General features: G+C 46.1%; 1 protein-coding gene and 1 long non-coding RNA gene across 6 annotated transcripts; one reads left to right on the top strand and one right to left on the bottom strand.

Moving 5' to 3' along the window:
* Positions 1–1,952: 1,952 nt before the first annotated feature.
* On the bottom strand, positions 1,953–8,749 carry ADCYAP1 (adenylate cyclase activating polypeptide 1). 4 transcript variants are annotated; one of them, XM_065832932.2, is made up of 5 exons: positions 8,732–8,749; positions 7,343–7,450; positions 5,247–5,381; positions 4,619–4,714; positions 1,953–3,776 (listed from the first exon to the last, which is right to left on the bottom strand). In XM_065832932.2, exons 2-5 carry the CDS (start codon positions 7,441–7,443, stop codon positions 3,590–3,592), a joined length of 519 nt encoding a protein of 172 aa, XP_065689004.1. In that variant the 5' UTR covers positions 7,444–7,450; positions 8,732–8,749; the 3' UTR covers positions 1,953–3,589. The 4 variants fall into 4 exon arrangements, with proteins under 4 accessions (XP_065689004.1, XP_065689002.2, XP_065689003.1 ...); XM_065832930.2 differs by lacking the exon at positions 8,732–8,749 and adding an exon at positions 8,390–8,532; XM_065832931.2 differs by lacking the exon at positions 8,732–8,749 and adding an exon at positions 7,731–8,426.
* On the top strand, positions 3,632–24,676 carry LOC139827173 (uncharacterized). Of its 2 annotated transcripts, XR_011737461.1 has the most exons (6): positions 3,632–4,773; positions 4,932–4,993; positions 10,532–10,712; positions 15,110–15,203; positions 21,198–21,373; positions 23,010–24,676. It is a non-coding gene; the product is annotated as an uncharacterized lncRNA (long non-coding RNA). The 2 variants fall into 2 exon arrangements; XR_011737462.1 differs by lacking the exon at positions 15,110–15,203.
* Positions 24,677–25,725: the final 1,049 nt, after the last annotated feature.

Here is a 25,725-nt window from a genome sequence, read left to right as displayed (position 1 = left end):
TTAGTTGGCAAAATGCTGTTGTTGAAACTAGCCTGGAAGGTGAATTCATGGCAGAGAGGATATGACCAGTCTGTTTGCAATCCTGGACTTTTGAAAAATAAATTGCTGGGAAATTGTCATTTAATTCCTGTGCTTTGTTTTTTAACTGTGTGATCTTAGAAGGAAATAGAGTTTAGTTTAAACTGAATTGCTGTGTACTTTCGAACATACTTGAGTAGAGTCCCTGAGCTACAATAAAAATAATAAACATAAGAAGCTATCGCTGAGCTATAGTGAAGATTAAAGGTCGGATATCCTGACGTCTGCTTTGTGCCAACAAACTACTCTGTCTGTGTTTTTTCGTTGTAGCCACCTTTTACCCTGTAAAAGTTAAGTAATTCTTTGTTGTGTTGCAGTATCATTTTTAGGACAGCCCAGTACGATTTTAATCCAAAGAAAGATACTACCGTTGCCCAAACTGGGTGACACTGGGAAGCACATTATCGCATTCAGAATGTTCATTAAAAGCGGATTAGGTGAAGATCTCATCAAACATACCGGTTCCGTTCAAAATAAACAGCTTCTAAGCACAGGAATTGTTAGATGAATGGACGATAGGCACCGACTGGCTTGGTCTGCATATTTTAGAGAGTAATACTGAGCTGGTGTTTGGGGAACTGGGCTCTTTACTTCAGCAGTTCTGTTCAGTTTACTCGAACAGAAGAGTAACCACCGGTAAAAGTGTTAGAGGTTGTTTGATGATAAGATGTGGAGACTTAATAAAACGATATCCCCGGGATGAAAAGTTAAAAGAACGCTGCTTAAAAATGAATTAATTAAAAAGGAAAAAAAAATTAAAAAAAAGAAAAAGAAAAAAAAAAGTTAAGCAGTTTTCACTGTTAGGTTCTAGATTTCTCTCCCCCAAACATTAGACGAAATTGCATTGTTTACAAAAATTTATTAATACAAACTTTACACACGTTATATAACAGTTATCAAAGTCCTAGTTATAGATATAATGTGTGTAATAATACTTCGTTTAAGTTCTTTTTATATTCATTTGCACACAAAATAAGTTCTCCAAGACTAACATCTACCTAAACTATGACTGTATCTCAAATCTGCTCCAATTTTGGTAAGGCTGTTGGCGTTTCTAAAAAAAAAGAAAAATCATACAGAGGATAATAACCCAGGTGATCACTTCATAATGCTTGCGACTAGCCACGGAACTCTAACTGATAAGGTCATAAACAAAACATCAAGAGAGCCCTATGTCATTATACCACAGCCGACACAAACACAGCAAACTCTGCCCATCGCCAAAGAACAGAAGTACGACTAAAACGCAAGCCGATGTGTTGCAGCATCGTAGGGCCACTAAATAGCCATCCGTGAAACTCGTGGCGATTTACAAGGTGAAGAGAAAAGGCACGAAAGCTGCAAACTGCGCCCCGCGTCCCTCCGCCCCAGGAGCCCGCACCGGCGGGGGGCGGGCAGGGAGAAGCTGCGGGGCAGCCCGGGCAGGCGCTGCCGGCGGGGCGGGCACCCGGGCAGCCCAGACAAGCCAAGCCGACAGCGCCTGCCCGCCCCGCCGGGCTCTGCCCGCGCCTCTCTCCTCCCCAGCGGCCGGCGGCTCTTCCCGGCCAGGAAAGGTGGTGTTTACCCGCGATTTTTTTTTTTCAGTTTGGGAGTGGGGGTGGGAGGCGTTGCTTTCCGACGTCTTGGATGCGGGGCTCGTTTTGTGTCTTTGGAAAGACTCCTCTAAGGTTTGTGTGGTGAGCTGGAAGGAAGCAGTTACCTACGTGTCCTCCTTCGCCACCTGCCCGGGCGGAGGGTCGGGGCCAGCCCCCGGTCGGGGTCGCTCCTGCTTTACTGTCCCCCGGGCGGAAGGTAAGATAGGAGTCCGTACATAGAGAGATGAGGTGAAAATGGTTTATCTCGTTAGAAACCGGACCACAGGTGAACACTACACATTCTTTTATGACAAAAGTTTGTTTTATGAAATAAATTTTACTAAGCAATAAGCCAGAATGTAGAAAAATACATTTTACCTCCAAACTCAATAAACAAGGAACAAAAACTTTCATAGTAGTGCATAATTCTTTAGTGGTAGCTACAACAGGGGTTCCTAAACTTGTACAATAAGAGCTTGCATAAAACAGAACAAAGGAGTGAGAGAGCGTTCACAATCTTTTTTTTTTTTCCCCAAAAAAGAACATAACCCAAAAAGGTGACTCAGGTGGGTCAAACAGAACTCGGAAAAGTGCGCAGATAGAATGAGAGGCGGAAGGTTCCACAATAAAAAAAAAAAAAAAAAAATTAAAAAAAAAAAACACAACAGAAAAACAACAATCAAATAAAAGCAACTCCGACCGAAAAATGCAAAGGTGAGAACCCTGCTCGTTACACATGATGAGAAGCGTGGACAGCACTGGAGAGTAACACACTGTACTTTGCATCCAGGTCCAGTACCGAGCTGCCCGGGGCAGTTGGGTAGCGGATCGGAGGTGGGATTACCTCGTCTCCCCTCGACCCTGCGGCACCAGAACCGGCACCGGCTCCGGCCCCGGGGCGCGCCGGAGGCCTCCACCGCTCACTTACCCGCTCTTTCCAAACGGGTCCTGTCTCCGCTTTCGCTTTGTTCTGCAACTCTGCCCAGCCAGTCAGAAGAGCAGTGCACGGGGCTTAGTACTTACTGCCCTTGCTGCTGGTTCGGGATTTAGGGGTGGGGGGCTTGGGTTTGGCTTTTTTTTTCTGGTTTTGTTTTAAATTTTGTTGTTGGGTTTTTTTTTTAAAACTATTTCTCCCTCCAATAGGCAACAGAGATGCACAATTTGGATCGAGCTGTTGTTTTCACAAGAGAATTATCTCCTAAGCTCATTGTTTGAGGAGACACTAGTACAGATACAACCGCAATCAAAGAAAGCAGGAGAAAAAAAAAAAATCGAAATCTAGAAGAAAGGGGACGCTGCCCCTTCGGAGAGGCCAATGGCAAAGGAGCCTGCCTTGAGACTCACCGGGGGAAGAATCTGCTTCACCAATTCTCCCAAATAATTTTCCTCATAATCCCCTGCGAGCAGGGCATCCTTCTCTATGTAAGTAGCAAATGGTGAAAATTAATGTCTTCGATCCTGTCGCGGATAAAAATACTATCCTTTTAATTTCCGTTACAAAAATAGGAGTAATATTCAAAACAATGATTGTCCTTTTTTCAATTCATTTTATATAAAAACATAAACAGCTCAGGTGAATTCTTGTTCTTGTGCAGACTTTATATGAAGAATTGTTCTTTACTATTCGTAGTAGTATTTATATATATTTATATATTATATATAACTTAATGATTGGTCCACAAAGTAGATCTGTGCGTTTCTCTAGTGCTTTGTACAAAAGAAAAACAATATTATTATCAAAATATTCATTTAATGGCTTTACTTCATACATAAATACATGTTTAGATAACACAGGAGCGGTGATTGTTCAGTCAGTTTGGAAATGACTTTTTTGTTTATATTTTTGTTGTTGTTGGGTTTCTCTCTCTCTCTCTCTTTCTCTCTCTCTCTCTCTCTCTCATGACTTTGTATACACAGGAGTGGCTGGTTACTCATCGCTACAAATACGCTACTCGGCGTCCTTTGTTTTTAACTCTTTGTTTATACCTTTTCCCCAGGACAGCTGCTAAGTATTTCTTGACAGCCATTTGTTTCCGGTAGCGGCTGTAGCTGTCCGTGAAGATGCCGTCTATGTGCCGCTTGGTCAGCGGTTCCGACTCGTCCCCCAGGCCGCCGCTGGCACCGCTGCAAGCACCGAGAAGCACAATCGCATCAGGCGGGGCCGCTCCGCCCCCTTCCGCGCCCCTCCGCGCCGCCCTCCCGGCCCTCAGCAGCCCCTCATCGGCCGCTGCCCCCCGCGCAACACGTTGCGCGGAAGATGCGCGGGGAGACAAAGGCCGCACCGAAACCCGGGTCTTGAGGCGGTGCGCGCAAGAGGCGGCGACGGGAGAGACAATATCTCCCAGCTATGAATTATTCATTGCGGCAGGGAAAGCTGCTCTCCCCGGGGCTTTATTAATGTGTTACCTTCTGCCAAGGGGCGGCGGGTGGCATTGGGTTCGCCCCTGCCCCACCGGCGACGGGGAGCCCCGGGGAGCCCCGCCCGGCGCAGGACTGCAGCTCATCCTCGCCCCCCCGCTTCAACCAAGCCCTCGGTTATCGATTCCGTAAGACTGCCTCCCCCCAGCAGACCGGGGAAGCTGCCCAACTTCTTAATTTTAAATCGGCCGATAGCAAAAAATCATAGAGAAATATATATATACACATATATATACACATATATATACATATATATGCATATATATATACGTACATACCTATCTATATATATGCCCGAGAGAATTAAACCAAACAAATTTCTGTGAACGCCTTCGCTGACAGCCGGGCTCACTCTACGCCGGGAGCGGGCTGGAAGCCGCGCCCAGGGGCGGCTAAGTTTTGGGGAGCCGGACACCCCCAACCCCAGCGCAACAAATTCCCAGCCCCGGCCGGGGCAGCTTTGTTCCCTCCAGCTGCGGCCTTTTAAGCGCCTCCGCTACTGCAGCTCCAACGCCCACCGCGCAAAAAGAAAGAGCAGAAACCCTTACCCGACCCGCTTGGCCATTAGGGAGTGCAGATATTTCCTGGCGGATAACTGGCCCAGGAGTTTCCTGTAGGCTTTGTTGAAGATCCCATCGGCGTGCCTGGGCGAAGGGAAGAGACCGCGGATAAGCGGCGAGGCCCGGGAGCCGGCTGCGGCGGGGTACGGGAGCCCGGGCGGTGGCGGTCACCGTCCCTCCCCGCTGGCGAGTCGAGGGCGGCATTTCCCCGCGTCTCCGGGATCCCCCTTCCCCACCCAGACCCCTCCCCGCCGCACTTGCTCGACTCCGCGCTAACTAGGTATTTCTGCTCCGTCTGCAGGAGCATCGCTAGCCCTCCTCGGCGTCGGCGGCTCCCCCGTTCCCTCCCCCGCGTTTCTGGAGGTAAGGTGGCTTTTCCGTTTCTTCTAGGCTTTAAACTGGACACCGGGACCCGGGCAGGGTTGTCATTTGTTTGGGTTCAGAACTTATGTATATATATGTATATGTACACTCTTTTTTTTCTTTTTTTCTTTTTTTTTTTTTTATGTTGGTTTGTTGGGAACTATTATGATTTTTTTTCCCCTAATCTGCTCCGCCAGACCCGTTTTGCTCCCGGCTCAGTATTCACGCGTGACACCCCGCGAGTTGCAGTCACCTCTTTTCCGGCGGGTAATACAAGGTGTACATCTCGCCGATCATGGAGGACGGATTCGCTATGCCGAGGGGCTCGTGGTCATAGACGAAGTCCTGCAGAGTGTTCCCGTCCTCGTCGTAGACTTCATCCTCTAGCCTGGCAACGACAGCAGCAAGGGGAAAGAGTCAGGCGGGCTCCGCGGAGCGCTCCGATCTTCGACGCCGACTCCTGGCTGCCTTGGTGCTCACCCCCCGGCACAGCCGGCCCGGGTGCCCCAGGAGCCCCGTTCCCTCCCTGCGCCCGCCTGTTCCCCATCCCCGCCCTCCGCCTTCTCTGCGGGGCAGGACCACGGGGGAGGGAACACAACCGCCGTCAGACGTGCTCTAAGAAAAGCCCCAAACATCCCCCCACCCCCGTCACTCCCGCCCCGGCCCGAGAAACAGCCTCCCTCTGCCACGGCCATGGCTGGCGCTTCCCGAGCGGAGCGCACGCAGGCACAGGCGTGCCGGCTGCCGCGCGCGCACACACACACACACGCACACACACACACACACAGCCACACACGCGCGTCTGTGTGCCAGGGGCTGGGCGGGAGCCAAGCAACCTCCCCGGAGGAGATGGGGCGGGGAACGGCAGTCCCCGCCGCCGGGGCCGGGGACCGCGCCCCGCTCCTCCCCACAGAGCCCACGGGGCCGGAGGGGGCTTCTCCTGTTGTTATTTTTCGTTGAATGGTGCCTCTGCCCTTTGAGATCTCGCCAGTTTTGTCCTCCCCCCTCCCCCCATGCTCCCCCTCCCGCTCTCTGCCTCCCTCTCTGCAGTGTGATGTAGGTCATTGTACGTTACAGGCAGCTATTTTTGTCTGTGAGCTTTAGAGGAGGTATTAATAATAGATGCCGCTAAAGTGTTTCACTCCTGCTAATTCAGGCTCTCGAACGAAGAGAGCCGGGTTCCTGCCGGCTAATGGCCCAGCAGGCCACCGAGCCCGCTGCCCCGCAGGCCCTCTGCCCGGGGAGGGGAAGGGGACTGCTCTCAGCCAGCCCCGACGGGTTCCCAGTTCGTGCAAGGACATCTTTGAGCTCCAAAAAGGACACCCTCCTCGGACAGCCTTGCGCGCCCCGCATTGTCCCTGGCTCACAGCTGAGCCGTACGGTAGTGTCCCCTGTAGGGCATCCAGGAATAGAGACAAGCGCCGGTGTGGCAGGGCAACAACAGCTAGTCCGAAACTCCCCCCAGGCAAAGCAACATCGGTCCCCCAAGCAGGCTACAAGCAGGGTGGGACGAGGCTGCCAGAGATCGTCCCGGGCCGGGTACCCCCTAGCCACAGCACAGGATGGGAAACTCGCTTGTGCCGACTCCTCTGGGAGCCCCACACTCCTGTCCCGAACACAGTGGGGTCCAAACGCCCCTGGGTCCCCGGTGGAAAGGGGAGCCCAGGCATCAGCCTGAGCTGGAGCCCAGCGAGACAACCCCTAACACCCACAGACAACCAAACAGCCTGACGCCAGCCGCTTTCCCCCTTGAGAAGAGGGGTCGTATACAGACAGGTAAACAGAGGAATCCCCGTCAACTCCAGTGCTGCTACACGAACCATGACAGTTCCCGCATGCTTGCAAACAACGACGCACCTGTGTCCCTCACCGCTGCCCCCGCTCCAGGCAGGCGATGCTCGCCGTTCACCCTGGGCGAGCTGCGGGCAATCGAAAGCAGCCAGGGCTCGTGTAGGGTAGGTGGCAGGCGGAGGGGAGCTGCTGGGCCCCACCGAGATGCGGCCAAGACCTCGGGCCGCTCCGCCGAGGTGCAGCAGATCAGGTCCCCCTCTCCCCAGGGACAAGAAGCCGCAAGTTAACCGAGCAAGGACACCGGGCAGTGGCCCTGGGGGAAGTCAGTACTGCAGCCGGGAGGGGACTCCCCTCCCTCTTTGACCGTCCCGGCGGCGCCTCTCCTGGGGCGGACAGGGTAGGCACACAGCCAAAGTGGAATGGGGTTTGTTTGGTGACTCCCCATCCCCGTCCCCTTCTACTTTCCTCCCTGGTGAGATTTCCCTGCCCCCAGCAGATCCGGGCAAGCGGGGGCCTGAAAGGGTCCCGACGGAGCCCCCGGGAGAGGGACGGACCTACCTGAGCGCCGGGTACTGAAGTCCGGCCGCAGGTGAGCAGTAGACGCTGCAGTGCATTATTATGCCATAGACCAGGAGTGCTAGGATCGCTTTGCTACACATTGCCACTCTGTGCGGAAGGGAAAGGAAAACCGCTGTCAAAAAAAAAAAAAAAAAAAAAGGAAAAAAACCACCGCACGTCCCACCAAGCCCCCGGTCGAGCCTGCGGGGGAGGAAGGCAGCGCGGTCTCTGGGGTAAGAGCTCTGAGCAGCCGGGTGCCGGCGTGGAGAGGCGCGGAGCGGTGCCCGGCGCAGAGCGCTGCCGCCGCTACCCGCCCCGTCGGTGCCCGCCCGCCCGCCCTCCCCGGGAGCGCTGCGGGAAGGCCCGGAGAGCCGCCTCGTGTCCTTACCATTAAACTCTAAACACCTGGCACTAAGAGCGTTTGGCTGCGAAACTAAAAGGGCAGGTCTTAACAATAAAAAATTTTAAAAAAAATCAAAAATATACCCCAAGTGGGGTCAAAAATAGAGCTGTCTCCCAAGTTGCGGTCGAAAGGAGTTAAAACCCTCGTGGCATCGCCTCTCCGATGGGTGAAGTACCCGCGGGATGAAGAAGATGCAAAAGCAGTAGTTAGTTGTTTGCTGGATTTAGGGGAATCCACTCCAAAAAGAAAAAGAGAGAGAGAAGGAAAAAAAAATATATATATATAAATGAAAAAAGTTTGTAGGTAACAGCACAGATCTGGAGTGGAACCTGTGCAAGAAAAGGGAGAAAAAAGGATGGAGCGAGATGTCGCCGGAGAAGGGAGCGCAGGGGAAGAGGGAAGAGAGCAAGCGAGCCCGGAGGGAGCGGAGGCGGGGAGCCGCGGGCTGGCTGCGTGCGATGTTGTCTTCCCCAGATCTCTCCCCTCACTGAGCGCCTTCAGCCTTCTCTTCTCTTCCTGCTCGGTGGCTCCAAACTTGACCAGCCTTCTGCAGCCTTCCGTCTGATACGCAATTAGCAACAAAATCTTTGCAAACACCCCGCTTCAGCAAGAGCCCTCCTCGTAAACATTTGCCTGCTTGTTACCTTTGAGGACGGGCAATATTGTTTGTTGCCCCCGTGGTGGTGTCCGGATTTTTATTCATGAATCAAATGCCTTTTTTTTTTTTTTTCCCCAGTCACGTAATAATCGGGTATCAGAAAAGACGTCACCACCCCAATTCCTCAAGGAACACAGTTCTGTGTCGTCCTCAAAGATGAGCTTACGAGGAGTCATAAAGCTTCTCATAAACACCAACTCACACTTCCCCCCCCGCCCCAAAAAAAAAAAAAAAGGAAAAAAAATCAACAACCAAACAGCAACACACAGAAAACGCCCACAACCCATCCCACAAACCTAAAAGGACGCTCATCACGGTCAAGTTTTACCTGCCGTGGGAAAGGACCAGGAGGTGGAGGAGGGCGGTTTGGGATGGGGTAGAGGTCACCGGACCTGGCAGACTCCCCCGTAGCTTTGTTCCGCGTCTCTCCGCGGGGCCAGCCCACCCACACCGGATCCCGGAGCCACCGCTGGGCGCGAGCCTCCGCGGAGCTGCCCGGCGCTGAGCGCACAGGCGGAGCAACCGCGGCGCGGAGCCCCCTATTTAGGGATAGGAGAGCCTTTTTTTTTTTCCCGAGTCCCGGTGTTTGGTGTGTTTTTTTTTTTTTTTTTAATTTTATTTTCCTTTTTCTTTCTTTAAGGATTGTTAATATTGTTTTCATTACGCGAGGCTCCCCCCGGGGAAACCTGCAGCTCCGTAACCGCTCCGCGTGTGCTGCAGCCGCGGGGCGCGGGGGGACGGGTCCCACGGCCGCCCCGCGGGGAGGGTCCCATGCGCTGCAGCCGCGGGGCCCGGGGCCGGCGGGGGCGGCTTCCTCCCCCCTCCTTGGCCCGACCCTCTCCCTTCTCCGCCTTGTGCAGAGACAGATGTGCCACTCTTAGCGCTGGCCAGAGCGGGGGGGAAGAGGATCGCCATGAAAGAAAGAAAAAAATACTTAAAAAAAAAAAAAAAGAAAAGAAAAAGAAAAAAAAAAGTTGATTTGCCGGAGGGACTGACAGGGAAATCCCTTCTCTGGGGAGTTCCCAGCCGCTGGGATTGTTTTGTCCCAAGCGATGCGAGCGCCGGGAGCGGACCACCAGCCGTCTGCTGGCCGCTGCTATTGCGCTCGTCTCCGCGCTTTCCTCCCTCAGCTGCCGAAAACCAGCCCTTCATTTCCGAGAATTACCCAAAGAAATACAGGTTACAGGAGCCATTACTGCACATTTTAATTATTGGGATCATAAGCAGAGAGTTCAGGAAGCAGCAATAATTTAGTTCTCCTGTTTCCTATCTGAATGGGTTTGGTGTAACACGCTTAGATGAGTTATTTGAGCCCAAATCGATTTCTCAAAAACAACAACAACAAAAAACACGCCATACAATTACACTCCTATTATGGTCATTTAAGGTTTCAATATTTTCCGGAGATAAAGGAAATTTAACGTGAATGAATTACTTCCATAGAAATGGTCACGGACGGCGATGCCGGGGCGGGCAGGGGTGGGGGACAGGACTCGGGACGCAGCAGGACCTTATGGGCTTCCCCACCGGCGGACGCTGGCGCAGCACCCGCCGCTGCCCCGCTCCGCGGTCGCGGAGCGCGGGGAGCGGTGAGCGCTGCGCCAGCGCGGATCGTCCGTGAGCGGAGGGTGCCACCTCGCGGTCATCAGCGCGCCTGCGGCCGCCGCCGCGGAGCCGCCATCGGGCGGGGAAAGCGGGGGTGCCCCATTCCCCGGCTGGGGAGGGTTCGGGAGAACCCCCACGGGGTCCCCGGCGGGCTCCCGGCTGTGAAAGCGGCTGGCGGGGAAGGGCTGCCCGCTGCCTTCCCTCGCTGCCAGCAGCGGGCTTTGGGGGCTGTGGCGTTTTGGGGTGTAAATACGGTGTGGTTTTGCCGGTTTGTTGTTTGTTTTTTTTTTTCTAGAAACAAGCATGTCAGGGATTGTGTAGGTAATTTCGGTTTGTAGGCTTGAACGACATACTCAGCCTGAAGAACAGGAAAGAAATGTACCCTCTTGCCAAATAGACCTGAATCACGGGCAACATATTTTAAAGCTGTGGCTGTTTTCACTTTAGAAAAACTATTTCAGCTAGTTGTATTTACACCGCCTTATTTCCTCTTCTTCCTCCCCACTCCCCGAGATCCTCACAGAAAGTACCAGGATGCCTAAAACACTGGGCATCAGCAGCACAGAGATACAGATTCCCGTAAAATAAACCTGGAGCTCCAGACCCTGCATAGCGACCCGGTGCCACCCCGGTGACACTGCACACGCAGAAGGGATGTCAGGATCGTTTGAAAAAAAATCACAGCTTCTAAGATCTCTTTTAGGGTGAGTAACTCACACATAATGCATGCCAATAAAAGTCTCATAGCATTTCAGTCTGCTTCACGGGTATGCGTGTGCAACGGGAATATGCATATGACATGACTGCGGTTTAGGTTGAATAAGTAAAAGTTTAAATCTGGTCTCTGTGTACAAGTAAATTTCTAGGTAATTCTGTCATTTCAAGGCTGAGAGGGATATAAGGTTTATAATACTTGCCTCTAAGACAAACTCCTAAGGCAGCATATGAAGAAAAGTAGTTTTTTTCACTGGCAGGATTTCCTTCATCTTTCTCCTACCAGCTTAAATTAGACTTTTTAATTTACCTAACTATGCTATTTTAAATATCTATTTTATTAACTAGAGCATTATAACTTTATGGATATTTCTAGGGGAGCTTACATCCTCTGAGCCTTGTTAAGCCTGACTGGGACTGACTGTTCTAAAATCTACTGCCATAGGTTTATTTCAAAGAAACATATTTTACCATGTGCTATGATGGGTATCTCTTCCACTCCTCAGAATGTTCCCCCTCCTTTTATTTTTTTTTTTTTCCATATTTATGCATATTTTCTAAATATGCCACAAGTAATCTATCAAACTGTCAGGAACTGTATTGGTCCATAGAGCTGGATGATATCTCATGCACACTTGTTGCATGTCCAGCCACTATATCCATATTTCCTCAGTATGTGGCACCTTAGCTGCATATTTTAAAAGGAACCTGGAAGACTGACAGACCTGGAATATGTAGTTTTATCATGCAAGGGCACACATTTTTCTGCCAATATAGAAAAGGATGAACTCTTCTTTCTCAAAAGCAAACAATGCTGCCAACCTGCTGTTTCTTACACACGCACATACTACAGATATATCATCTATCTTGTTATTTTCTCTGGCCAGACCCCCTTTGTTAGTGGAATGGCATGGGGAACCCATTGCAGACCAGTCTGCTCATGAGTACACATCTGGATCAGCTTTATGAACATAACACCAGCCTTCATCTTTTCTTGGTTTTCCAGCCTCCTCCTCTCTGAGAGCTAGCTCCTAGGAGGGATGGACTTGTCAGAAAGGAGATAAGCTCATCCATGAAGTCACACAGGTGTAGCTGTGGTCATCTGATAATGGCTAATTAGGGATTGCCTTGCAGAAGAACAGAAGTTATTAAAACTCAAGCAGGGGAAGCCAGGGCTTGGCGAACATCTCATAAATTCCAGCTGAGATATGGCACCCACGGCAGAGACGGGAAAGCCCTGCTTTCCTCATAGAGGCTAGGTTGAAATCAATTCAGGGCCACAGAGAGCTGAAGTGTTTCATTCACAGGGCTGGTTTTCTTTTATTAAACCATTCCCTCTTGTGCTTTCTTTACGTAAAAGCTGCAAAATGTTTAGGCACGCTGTGGAAAGCAGACACATCTGTGTGCTTTCTCATGTGTGTTGCAGACCGATGGAGCAAAGCTGTAATCCAGACAGCTTGCTCACCCAGGGACGTTCTGGGAAGGAGGTACAAACTATAGAAAAAATAGAGAGTAACACCCAGGGACAGTCCTGGGATTGCAATTACCTCAAGACATGAGAGAGGCAAACTTCGCCTGGTGGCCAGGACCCTTGCCAGCCTCTCCACAGGTGACCACCAAGCATTAGCAAACTCTCTGTGAGGAACTTCCAGATAATTCCTTGCTGCCTTTTATCACCTTAGTTATATTTTCAAGAAAACAGTTTAAAAAAATTATCAAGTATAAGCACTCTGAGGAAACATGCTGGATTTTTTTTCCTTTTCTGAAGCGAGGAGGCAGGACAATATTTACCAGAGTAGCAGCATGGGAGCACCAGCAGGGCAGTCATCCTGTTCTTGCCCCTGCTTACTGCTTATGATGAGAGACAAGACCAGTGGGTTGTCAGCGTCTTGCGGGATTGCCCACACAGAAGCTTAGTGTTCGATCTGACTTGGTAGGTGTCCTCCTCCCCCTTTTCAGTAAACAAAGCCAGATGACTATGACAACACAAAGGCAAAGGCAGAGTCATTCCCATTCAAACACAAAGGCAAGAAAAGCATTTTCTGGATGAATGAAAGACCAAACAGTGGACTCAGTTCCACAAGAAGGTACCACCACACTATGCATGTGACAGATAATTTCCTTGGATGATCAATAGATACATTTATAATTTCCCATCTTTCACCCAAGTAAATTCATACTCTACAAGAGAATAAAAATTTTTTTCTTTATGCTTTCTGGCAATTGTTCTTTAGTCAAAAATTTATATATGAAAAGTAGAGAAATAAATTATGAAAGGCCAAACAACAACCAAAAAAATCACCTTTTGAAGATTTAATATTCCAAAGGCCTACTATGCACTAAAGCAAGCAACCTACAAATTGCCACTAAATATTGCATTTTGCTAGTCTGCCACACAGAATAAAAGCCTTCTGTGCTGGCAGCAGGTATAGGTCTATTCCAACTCTCATTTTCCTTTGCTCCAGTGTTCAAGGGAGGGTAAATCCTTAAGCAGATTGAATACACAAAGTTTCACAGAATGCTGCCAAGCTACAATAATTTATACTGGACAAATAATGGCCACAGTATCTTTGTGTTCCAGGTTGCTCTAGATGCAGCTGTAACCCAGTGTGAATGGCAAGTACTGGTTTTGTACCCAAATGTGACAGAATTTTGGGTACAGCTTTAGAAACAGTGGGACTGCCATGTGCCTGTGTCCAGAACGTAAAATCCATCTGTAGTTCTGAGGTACTGCTAATGGCGTAGCTAAAGTTATTCATAGTTTAGATTTACCAGAAATAGTTGGAACAAATTAATAATGAATTAGAACATTTCTTATCATCGCAGGAGAGAGAGGGAATAAATAGAATCATCCATATTTTCTTATTACAAAACAGTGTGCAACCTATTACCAAACACTAATTTGGTGTTGCTTGCGCTGGAAAACTGTTGAAGGGTCCCTGGCTCTTGACAGCGCAGCTTAATTCAGTCTGACGGAAGAAAGGCTGTGCAGAAGCAGGTCAGGGCGGGCAGGTGAGTACCATCCCAACAGGGGTGAACCCCAGCCTGCCAGAGCCGGGCACTGCTCAATAATTCCAATTAACCATGTTAAAGACAATAGACATGGGTCATGCAGAGCCCAGTAAATATCAATCAGGACAGCATATCGTGATGTGAGAATAATGAAGTCTTTCTCACTAAGGAAAGGAGAAAAGACATTTGGTCAGGCATGGAAGCCTGTCCTCGGTGGCTTGTGCACCCTGCAGTGCTGTTCCTGCTTTGTGGGGCTGCAGACCATGCTGGCCACAGCCAAAATTACCCTGAGTGTGGAGCTCTTTGTGTGGCTTAGTGTATTTTGTGTGTAGCGAGCAATGGGGAGAGTTCCTGCATCCATTTGCAGCTCAGGGGGGGCCCTGCTCAGCCAGCTGCATAGCTCTAGGAAGACACAGGGTGTGGGGTGAGACCAGGGAGCTAGGTGTGCTGGCCTCTGTACTGGGAGCTGACTGGACAGCAGACACACAGATCATGAGCCAGACACTGGGGCCAGGAGCCAGCACATGCTTTTTTGGCTGTTGTCGTAAATGGGCTCGCAGAAAGCGTGGGGACATTTGCACAGCGGCTGTCCCCAGTGAGGCCGTGGGTTGGATTTCTCCGTCAGCAGCCCACAGCGACAGCCGCTTCTGTGGCTGTGTGAGACCAGGGGATATTTTAGCACTCAATCACCTTTAACTGCTGGCTTCTGGGCTTCCCAGGATCTGAAACATGCTGTAATCAAAGAGCATGAAATAAATACCGAACTGCAGACATGACCCACTGAAGGATGTCTAAGGGCCAAAGCCATAATTATGAGGCAGCGTCACTGCTTTTAAACATTTTTTAATTAATTCGACTTTCAATAAAGTACTTGGGTCTACTCAGCCTAAAGGGAAATGGGTGATTCTTAGTTTTTATATATAAAGATAGCACAAAGAATTTCCTGTGTGTAGCCTTATGGCCTGCTCCATCTCTGCCTTCTAATAAAATGTATTTCTGTAACACCTGAGGTAATTAATCACTTAAACGGAATGCGATTACAATCTCCATTACTTGAAAATCTTTGAAGTCAGGCTTGCTGTCTTTCTAAAAGATCCAAAGCTACTGAGCCATCCTTTGCCCTGCTTTATGCCAAGGTCAGACTGGATGTTCGTCACGGCCTCTTGTAATGTCAGAAATTGGTCTCTGACATTTGTAATGTCACAGGAAAGACTCTCACTGACTTCAGACAGAACTGCACTAGATTTGTTGACCTTCCTCATTAGAAATGAAGATTGTCTACAGAAACTCCGATGTGATTTTGTAATCTCAGGTACGTATCTGTAGAGCTCATTATGTAAATACTGCTGCTTTTGGTCCTTTTTGAATTTCATAGGAGTTTACAGAGCTCAACACAACCAGAAGTTGCCAAGATATTGCAAGACCGAACCTTCTCTTTTGACCACCAAATTTGTGTTGAATCTCCAGAGGTAAATGGATTTGTCAACAGTAAAAACACAATAATAAAATATGATACTCTGTAGCTATGTTTAAAATTCTGAAACTTCAATATATTTTTCTCTGTAGTGAAATTGCCATTGCTGGGGCTTTCTTGCTACCAAGTGCAAGTATATTACTGACTGCACATATGAGTCTTCAGGAAAAAAAAAAAAAGTAGTTAACTGCATATAATTTGGTGATTCTCTGACATATTTTACTCTACAGCAAAACCAGTTTTCCTCTAAGTCTCAGTTTTAACTATCTGAAATGAATATTTTACCATTGGATAAAGAACTTTAGTTAGCTTCTCTGATTTAAAATCTGATGGTGACAAGAATTTGCCTTGAAACACAGTAGATAAGAAGTATAAGCAAGAAATTCTAGAAATAACTATCTTATTATCTAATGCTAAAAATTACAGGTTGTTTGTCTTTTGGGTTTTGTTTTGACTGGGCGAGGAGAGGATGGTTTTTGTCGGTTTGGTTTGTTTTTTTAATAAGGATTCCACAGAGAGATACGTTTACATGTTTCACTTACCTCCCTGTGGGGGAAAAATATTTTAATCACATTTAAAAGAAAGCCATTGTCAAGAACATTATTTATTCAAATCTCTCTTCTATGGAAAGCAAATAATTCTGTTTTGAATGTACCTCCTGACCTTATCTCCTCAAATCAGTTCTACCAGTTCAGTCTGAGCCAGAGATTGCTTTTGATGTACTGTTCATTTCCACGTGGTCTCTGTTTCTTTACCCCAATTTCTAGTGCAGAATATTTTTATGTAATTACCTCAGAGTCTGAACTACAAGGTAAATACTAGAATATGGGTATAAAGTTCTATTTATGGAAGGGGCAAATATTTGTTCAGTAGTAAGTTATTCTAAACTTCCATGTCATAACTGTAGGGAAAAAACATGTTTTTTTCTAAATGAAACACAAACTGCATGTAGACTTCTGATGCCATGCTCATACTTACTGTATGTTCTTAATATTTATAAAATATCCTACAATTATGAATTATGTAATAACTTCCATTCAAAAGCATTACTACTAATCTCACAATGCTCTTATAAGGCATATATTTATTAATATATTACTTTTTTTTTTTTAACCCAGTACAGTATGAAATACAGCAAATTAGTGACTTCCTTAGGAGCACACAGTTAAAAACCAGAATAGCAATAAAAGAAATACCTGACCCCACCAATATCAAAGGCAAAGATCCTAATTACTCTAGTGGAGTCAGATGATCACATTTGGTAAATCTGATTCCAATTTTTTGCCAGTGGTGGAGGTTTACTACTCAGGAGTAACACCTCCTATGCCTCTGAACACTCAATGCCATTAATGTGTGAAGCAGATTTCTGCTGATGAATTCTGTCATGGATTCAGGGGAGCCTAGTATTTAGCCTCTATGAAGAGTGATTTTAGCTGAAGAAATTCTGGACATCTGGACAACGCAATCTGGACATCCATAAATCCATGGATCCGCATGGGATGCACCTGTGGGTGCTGAAGGAGCTGGCTGAGGTCATTGCTGGACCACTCTCCATCATCTTTGCCGAGTCTTGGGAAACAGGAGAGGTGTCTGAGGACTGGAGGAAAGCAAATGTCACTCTAGTCCTCAAAAAGGGCAAGAAGGAGGACCTGGGTAACTATAGGCCAGTCAGCCTCACCTCCATCCCTGGGAAGCTGATGGAACAACTTGTTCTTGGTGCCATCTCAAAGCATATCAAGGATAAGAGGGTCATTAGGGGCAGTCAACATGGCTTCACCAAGGGGAAGTCATGTTTGACCAACCTCATCACCTTTTATGAGGACATAACAAGGTGGATAGATGATGGCAGAGTGGTGGATGTGGTCTACCTTGACTTCAGTAAAGCATTTGACACAGTCTCCCACAGCATCCTTACAGCTAAACTGAGGGAGTGCAGTCTGGACGATCGGGTAGTGAGGTGGACTGCGAACTGGCTGAGGGAAAGAAGCCAGAGAGTCATGGTCAATGGGGCAGAGTCCAGTTGGAGGCCTGTATCTAGTGGAGTGCTTCAAGTATCAGTACTGGGGCCTGTATTATTCAATATATTCATCAATTATTTGGATGAGGGAATAGAGTGTACTATCAGCAAGTTTGCTGATGACATCAAGCTGGGAGGAGTGGCTGACACACCAGAAGGCTGTGCTGCCATCCAGCAAGACCTGGACAGGTTGGAGAGTTGGGTGGGGAAAAATTTAATGAAATATAACAAGTGCAAGTGTAGAGTCTTGCATCTGGGCAGGAACAACCCCAGGTCCCAGTATAAGCTGGGGAGTGACCTATTAGAGAGCAGCGTAGGGGAAAGGGACCTGGGGGTCCTGGTGGACAGCAGGATGACCATGAGCTAGCACTGTGCCCTTGTGGCCAGGAAGGCCAATGGCATCCAGGGGTGTATTAGAAGGGGGGTGGTTAGTAGGTCGAGAGAGGTTCTCCTTCCCCTCTACTCTGCCCTGGTGAGACCACACCTGGAATATTGTGTCCAGTTCTGGGCCCCTCACTTCAAGAAGAACAGGGAACTGCTGGAGAGGGTCCAGCTCAGGGCAACAAAGATGATTAAGGGAGTGGAGCATCTCCCTTATGAGGAAAGGCTGAGGGAGCTGGGTCTCTTTAGCTTGGAGAAGAGGAGACTGAGGGGTGACCTTTTTAATGTTTACAAATATATAAAGGATGAGTGTCACGAGGATGGAGCCAGGCTCTTCTCGGTGACTACCAAGAGTAGGACAAGGGGTGATGGGTTCAAACTGGAACACGAGAGGTTCCACTTAAATTTGAGAAGAAACTTCTTCTCAGTAAGGGTATCAGAACACTGGAACAGGCTGCCCAGGGGGGTTGTGGAGTCTCCTACTCTGGAGACATTCAAAACCCGCCTGGACGCCTTCCTGTGTAACCTCATCTAGGTGTTCCTGCTCCAGCAGGGGGTTGGACTAGATGATCTTTTGAGATCCCTTCCAATCCCTAACGTTCTGTGATTTTGTGAATTCCTGAATTCCTGTGCCACCTCCCAGAATAGTAGTCATTGGGTGATGGTCTCCACCAGTGCATGTAGAAACCAGCATCACTTAAATGATGAAATACATTAAAAAAAAAAAAAAAATGTACAGTGAATGACACAAAACACTAGTGGATTCCTGTAGTTGTTGTTAGTTTGAAGATGATTAATAACCTTGAACGAAAGTAAAAATAATTAAAACCACATTACTCATCCTCAGAGAACAAGGTAATCAAGTGAGACTTTGCAACTGAGCAAAAGCTGTCCTTCAAAGCAAATCTTTCCCCCTCTTCTAGTTTTGATTAGTGAACAATACTGCTAGTCATTCCACTCAATATAGTTGATGTCCTTCCTTGATTTTCCTGAGGGAAGAAGAGGCAGTAGGGAGAGCTGAATCACAAGTTTTCCTCATATTTTTTTCTTAATGAACAATAGTGTGCACTGCTGTTCCAGAACACAGCACCAGGTAATGTCAGCACAGTAACTGGAGTGCGTTAGAAAGATGACAGAAGTTCTCAAGCATTGATCTACGGGCTAAAAGCATAAACTTACATTAGGATGTGAAGAGAAGTGTAATGTCCAATGATTCCTCCTGTTTTCAAAGTCTGCATTTGTTTTAAATAGCTAAACCTCTAGTAAATACTTTCTCAGGATCATCCATCCCCATTTCCATAGATGCCACAGGATAGGAGACAAACCACCCCAGAATGCATGATGCATGGCTATCAAATTTAGGAATGGTTTACTGGGAACTGTGCTGCGAAACGTCAAATCCTTGTGGTGTTCTGTTCTGTGCTGCATTAGTCCTACGCCTAAATGAGACTGCAATGAAAGGAAAGCTCATCTTGAAGAAGAAAATAACTTCTCTGCTCCAGTTAGGTGGTATAAAACCGAAAGGTCAGAGAGATATTAAACTCAAATTTTTTGAACTAGTAAGAAATGGAGAAAAGGTGAGGGGGTTTGGAGTTTCCCTTTTCAGATGTTTTTATGGAAGGACCACAGTGGAGTGAAGTTGGGTATGGCTCTTTAATTCCACAGGGATCTGTGGGCAAAGCACTTACAGTTGCTTTAACTCACAGCCACTGCCTTTTGCTGAGCACTGCAAACCTGCAACTCCCAGTGAACTATTACATGTCACTAACATCTTTACATGGCCTGGAATTGTGTTTAGAAATGCAACAAGTTCTATATATGTAAATACAATTAATTGAAGAATTGAATTATTGCCTTCTTCGGGACTGGGCTGTTAATGGCACCTGCACAGTACCGGTAGTAGAAACTATTTCACATTAGCTGACACCTTCAGAATGTCTTCTAAGTGAAATGGTAAGGCAAGGGTGAAAGGTAAACTTTTGGGGGCTAAGAGCTTTACACTACACTCTTAAGGGTACCAGTAGAAGCTGTACCTCCAATGGCAATTCTTATATGTCATTTGTGCAAAGCACCTGAAAGTATCTTATAAGGAAAACCGTGGCTGTGAATGAAGCAGTATTGCACAGAGAACAGTAAAGCTCATATAAATGTATTTCAAAGAAGCCCTGCCATGCACTCTTTAATAACCCAGCCCCAGACTCCCTTCCTTTCTATCACACCCTCATTACTCAGTTTTTGCTTAGGCAAAAGCTACAGCAGTACAAGATGCACATAGAAAGTGCACAGCAGTACAAGACACATGGAAAATAAGGAGGTGATTTGTGACAGCCACTATGGCTTAACTAAGGGCAAATAGTGCCTGATAAATTTGGTGGCATTCTATGACAGGGTCACAGCATTGGTGGATAAGGAAGAAGCAATTGATATCATCTACCTGGACTTGTACAAAGCACTTGACACTGTCCTGCATGACATCTTTGTCTTTAAATTGGAGATACATGGACTGTAAGATGGACCACTTGGTAGATAATCAGTTGGCTGACTGGTTACAGCTCAAAGAGTTGCAGTCAAAAACTCAGTGTCCAAGTGGAAACCAGTGATGAGTGGCATTCCTCCAGGATCAATATTAGGACCAGCACTGTTTAAGATCTTTGTTGGTGACAGGGGCAGTGGTACTGAGTGCACCCTCAGCAAGTTTGTTGATGACACCAAGCTGTGTGGTGCAGTCAACATGTTGGAGGGAAGAGATGCCATCCAGAGGGATCTTGCCAGGCTTGAGAGGTGGGGTCATGTGAACCTCATGAAGTTCAACAAGGCCAAGCGCAAGGTCCTGCACGTGGGTTGGGGCAATGCCAAGCACAAATACAGGTTGGACAGGGAATGGATGGAGAGCAGCCCTGAGGAGAAGAACTTGTGGGTGTTGTTGGCTGATGAGAAGCAAAACATGACCCAGCAATGAGTGCTTGTAGCCCAGGAAGTCAACCGTATCCTGGGCTGCATCAAAAGAAGCAAGATCAGCAGAGAAGTTGTGGATGCCCCATTTCTAGATGTGTACAAGGCCAGGTTGGATGGGGCTTTGAGCAACCTGGTCTAGTGGAAGATGCCGCTTAGCCAAGGGCTTGACATTTTGCTGTATTTGTGAGGCACCTTCAGATGCCACTGTTCCTGTAAGACAGAAAGTTGTGGCCATCCCAGAGGGCATCTGAGCGACAATAGGAAGGGAGGATTTGTGCATGAGTAATCATATGTCCAGTCTTTATTTAACCAGACAGAAATAGCAGCCCCAAGGACATAGCAGGCCTGGCTTTCATGCACAACCATCCCTAGAGTCCCCATAACCAGTTCTGCAGACTGGGGGAGATGAGCACTCACTGGGAATATGGGGCAAAATGCTACTTTATGGCAGACATTTCTCAGAGGAAACGCAAAGCCGCCGTGCCACCTTGTGGCTACTACAGGGGGATGCCACCCCTCCTTCTGCTCCACAGGCATGCTCTTAGAATAAAAACTCTTTGCCCTCTGGAAGCCATGGGGACGTCAATTTATCACTTTCAGATGGGTGTGAGCCCTCACTCCGAGTATCTCCTTCAGGTACATTAAAGGGCCTGAGTCATCCTGAGGAGCACTTGGAAGAAGCAAACGAGTCTCCAAGGTGAGCGGGGGCAGGCACGACTGTCGATCCTGCTGGCTCTGCCCACAAGCTGCATAGAAAATCGCCTCCCGCTTTGGGTACACGATGTTCTAAGTGAGCTCCATGGCTGGTCATGGTGAGAAAAACATTCTCTTGTTCTCCCCTGATGCATTATGAAAACCCACTAAAAGGAGCTTTTTGCACCACAAAACCTTTTAAAAGGATTCTGTCAACACAAAAGCAAACATTGACAGCAGTTGCCTTTAAAAATATTTGAGTCTTCAAACTCTGAAAGACACTTCTTACTTTTTTTATTTTTTTTTTAATTTCCAGACTCGATCTACTCTCAGGCTTCAGAGAAATGTTTTCTGTAATTGCATGAGTAAGAAAATGTATTGTGAGATTAATTTCCATAACAATTTTTAAAACAATTTGTAAACATATTCTTCACAAAATGGCTATTCAAATACACAGATCTTTGCCTCAGTAATAGTATAAAATCACTGTAGGGAAAATTTACCAGAGATACTGAGAGGAGTACAAGTCCCATTAGCATGTAGTGCCTGTGGCCCAGGTCACATCACCAGGTAGTCAATACTATCTGCTGTATTTTCTTCTTCTCCTTTACCTTTCATCCACCATGTATTGGCACCCTGGCACTGGATAACAGAATGCACAAAGAGGTTTTTTCTAACACAAATTTTCCTCTGCTTTTGGAGATATTATGAGGCAAATTGCCACAGAGAGCACAACGTGCCCATCTCATGTACTTCAAGTATAGTACTACCATTGCTGTCTCTGGGAAAACATATGGATGGGCCACCACTTTCACCCCTTTCATCTCTCAGTAATTAGAGAAGTCATTTTTCTTTAAAAGGGGTTGGCACTCAGAGTTCTGTTTCCTGAAACTTCTCCCTTGGCTCTCATTCTGATCCTTTCATTACCATAACACTTGTATAAATACTTTCTATAGAGAAATTTCAGCATAGTAATTTGCAAGTCAAAACAGCCAATTAGTTTACAAATCACAAGTCTTCCATATTTTGGAGATTACTTACAACTCTGGCCACTGCAGCCTGCAGCTAAGAAAGAAAAAAATAGAAGATCTTAGTGCCGGTACTGCATTACAGTCAGTTTTTGCACCGAGGGAAACTAGTATTATAGTAGGAAGAGCTAACTGTTTTGGAATAGCACCAACAACTGGCTTATTTTGTGTTTAAAAAGACTTTTACTTGTTCATTCAATAGGAAGCATCAAAAACATTCATAGTTAAAAAATAATCACCCCGCACCCAAATATCCTGCTCCCAGAAATAATCATGCAAGTGATAAAAACATGGGTCAGCTGTTGCTTTGCAAAGAATTTTTAATTTCCAACAAGAGAGCGATCTACAGCTCGCACCAATACCTTGGCAATCACAAAGTAGCCAATCTGGTTGGACAGCTAGTAAAAATGAAATTTCAGATGTTCAGAACCAATTCAGTCTGTGAAGACTTTGGCTCTCTGGTCAGCAGCTGACCCTGACACCCACAATAACAGTTACTTTGCAATGTTAGGCAGTAATGGATCCCAAAATAGTTTTAATGTTTTGACTTTATGTCATGAACTTAGAGGCAATCACTGAAGAATATCCTATCTTAAGACACAGTTCTAAAAATGGAAATGTAGAATACAAAATTCAGTTTGGGTATTGCTTTTGCTTTTAGTTGGTTTTGGGTTTTTTTGTGTGTGTGGCTTGTTTGTTTTGTTGTTTGTTGTTTGGTTTTTTTCAGGATTAAAATAATGTCTCCAAAGAATAAGCAAAACCACCTCATTTCGCTGCAATACGAACCCTGAAGAACTGTACAAGGACTGCAACATCCTAACCATTGAGGAATATAAAGGATCCATATGGAACATTCTGTATCTGAAGAACATTATCTCTGGATCGTGTGGAAACATCTAAAATAAGGACATGACTAAGCTGGCCTCTATAATGACAAGAAAAAGAAACAAAACGGAAAATCCACACCTTGCAGGCCTCACTCTGTGCAGTGACCTGAAAAAGAAAATCTATTGGCAGCAGCAATCAAGCTTTCCTGTATTATCTTCCTGGGGGGTTGATTACACGGTCCTAAATGTGGGTGACTGCTTGAGGTCCAAAACTCTTTACACTGTAGTTATTTCTCAGAAATCCAAATGCAATTAGAAAAGCAGAAATATACAGCGGGAGCCAGTGTAGAGTATGGCATGTGGTAACAACAGTTCAGAATTGCCAATCAGGAAGGGTAACAAAACAAGGCTACCATCACACCAGCTGTGAAGTTTATGATTTTCAAGGCACCTTTTACAAAAGGAGTAGGAAGGTACTCCAGAAATTAGAAACGTACTGCAGTATCACTTCTGTTTCTCCCAAATGGGCAATTTTTGTAGTTATTTCCAATGCAAAGAAAAAAATGCAAATAAATAAATAAATAAACAAACAAACAAAAAGAGGACATATTCTCAAAGTACCATTCTCTTATAATCTATTTTTAAGAAGTTCTAGTTTTATCTTGCACACATGATTTGATCAAAGGATGCTTGTAAAGTAAACTTCTGAAACCAGAAAAAGCCTTTAAACATTCCAAATAGGTGATGGGTTTGTTTCATTCACATTTCTAACACTACTCTAAAACAAAGAAAGAACAGGAAATGTTCTTCCAATATTAGCTTATTACACTGACAGAGAGTTTCTCAATGTTTCCTCACATTTTTTATTCTTATTATGATCAAATCACAATGTACCGGCTAGTCCAGGCAGTGCATTATGCCAGGCACTGTATGCACCTGTTTGAAGCGACTCTCATCCAAAGGCTTCACAGTCTGAACAGAGAGGACAGGCATGAATGAGAAACTGTTGGCACAACAGAGATTCCTTTCCTTATGATTATACAGGGAAATTGGTCTCAAAGTGGGAGAGCAGCTCCACATGTCCAGGTCTGCTGTTCTGCCTCTTTCACCATACTACTTTGCAGTACACAACTGATTTTTTTTTCTCTCTCTCTTCTATTTTTTTGTGGTTTGGGGGTTTAATAAGGCTTGGTCTCACTGGCAGATTCCAGATAGAGACCACAGGGAATGTTTTCTGTTAAATGTATGTCCAACATCTCTGGCCAAATTTGTGCCTGCTAGCTAACCCACACTATTACTATGGTGTTAACTGCTTGGCTTGCGGTGTTCACACTTAAAACAGAGGTCAAATTGTATGGACATTTTTTTCCCTTCCACTTTGATAAACAAGCATTCCTGCTGCTTGCACTCCTGCAGGGAATTCACATTCAGCACTATCATTTCCAATTCCTCAGCCTATCGAATACTGTTGACATTTTATTTCATAGCAGACAGAAAAGCATGAAGTTACTTTTTTACCTACAAGCTTGTAAATCCTCTCGGTGGCCATAAGGATGAAACAATATCAAGTTATATAATAAAAGAACAGTAAAATTCACATGAAAATTGCGTATTTCCTTATTTTTATAACTGCAGTGGAGGTCAGCTGGTATTAAAGATGACATGTACTTATCCATATTTCACTTTATACGCTAATTGCACACACTTTTTTATTATAGGGTCCGGAAAAAACTACCTTTCTGTAACAATATGTTGAAGCTTCATCTTAATCACATAACTTTAGTGGGAAACTGTTCTCAGGAACTATTATTTAATATTTATAAAGTGCTTTAAAGATGAAAGAACTGCATACTTACACATTTTATTGCATTCCTGGCATCATTATAATCTTAAACCTGAAGTGAATGTCTCTTCTGTTGAACTAGAATCTGAATTGAGAAATTTCTTAGCAGTAGATATTTTTCTTCCCTTCTACTGAAAGATTCAGCCCTGAGGTGATGAAATCACCCTGAATACCACATACAGAGAATGCCATTCAGTAAGCACTGATTTTCTAGTTGGAAAGACCAAGAAAGTAATTTGTGGCCTTTTACATCTTTAATGCAGGACAGAGTTTAGTCATCTTGGACAGAGATAGATTAGATGTGTCTGGGTTAGTAACCCGAGGGCAATTCATTAATTAGAGAGAACATGCAGCTGGGTATGAGTAAAATTAGGAAGAAAACACATTTGCAGATGCATGAATGACAGCATCAACAATTTCTTCTCAATAGTTGTGTTTATGCTGTCATAAAATCTCGATATTATTCCACAAACTGGTAATTTATTTTTGGAGATTCTAGAGGTGCCTGTGCAAGTACAGGTGGATGAACTCCACACAACTGAAATCCTATTCCAAATTGCTTTTATCCAGCTCCTTGTGGTTCATTTTGGATCTGCAGTGTACGGTGTTTTGGCCAAGACAAAGTGTGGTAATTGACATGAAACTAGGTTTGGAAGCTGAATGGCCTTTCTCATGGGTAGCAGTATCCAGAGCACAGGTGGTAGGTGATAAACAAAATAGAAGATCAAACTCAGCAGTGAGAAATATTAGGAAACCAAATAGCTTTAATGAAT

The sequence above is a fragment of the Patagioenas fasciata genome, chromosome 2, assembly GCF_037038585.1.
Source record: "Patagioenas fasciata isolate bPatFas1 chromosome 2, bPatFas1.hap1, whole genome shotgun sequence".
NCBI classification, from domain to species: Eukaryota; Metazoa; Chordata; class Aves; order Columbiformes; family Columbidae; genus Patagioenas; species Patagioenas fasciata.
This window is presented reverse-complemented; position numbering and strand designations above follow the sequence as displayed.

What these genes read in the sequence shown, in the direction of transcription:
- ADCYAP1 (XM_065832929.2), bottom strand. Translation starts at nt 6,058, where the DNA reads ATGACCTACATCACACTGCAGAGAGGGAGGCAGAGAGCGGGAGGGGGA. An exon ending in CCCCTGGCACACAGACGCGC is followed by an intron (nt 5,382 to 5,789) that starts GTGTGTGGCTGT and finishes TGTCGTTGCCAG; the next exon opens with GCTAGAGGATGAAGTCTACG. An exon ending in TATTACCCGCCGGAAAAGAG is followed by an intron (nt 4,715 to 5,246) that starts GTGACTGCAACT and finishes CCCTTCGCCCAG; the next exon opens with GCACGCCGATGGGATCTTCA.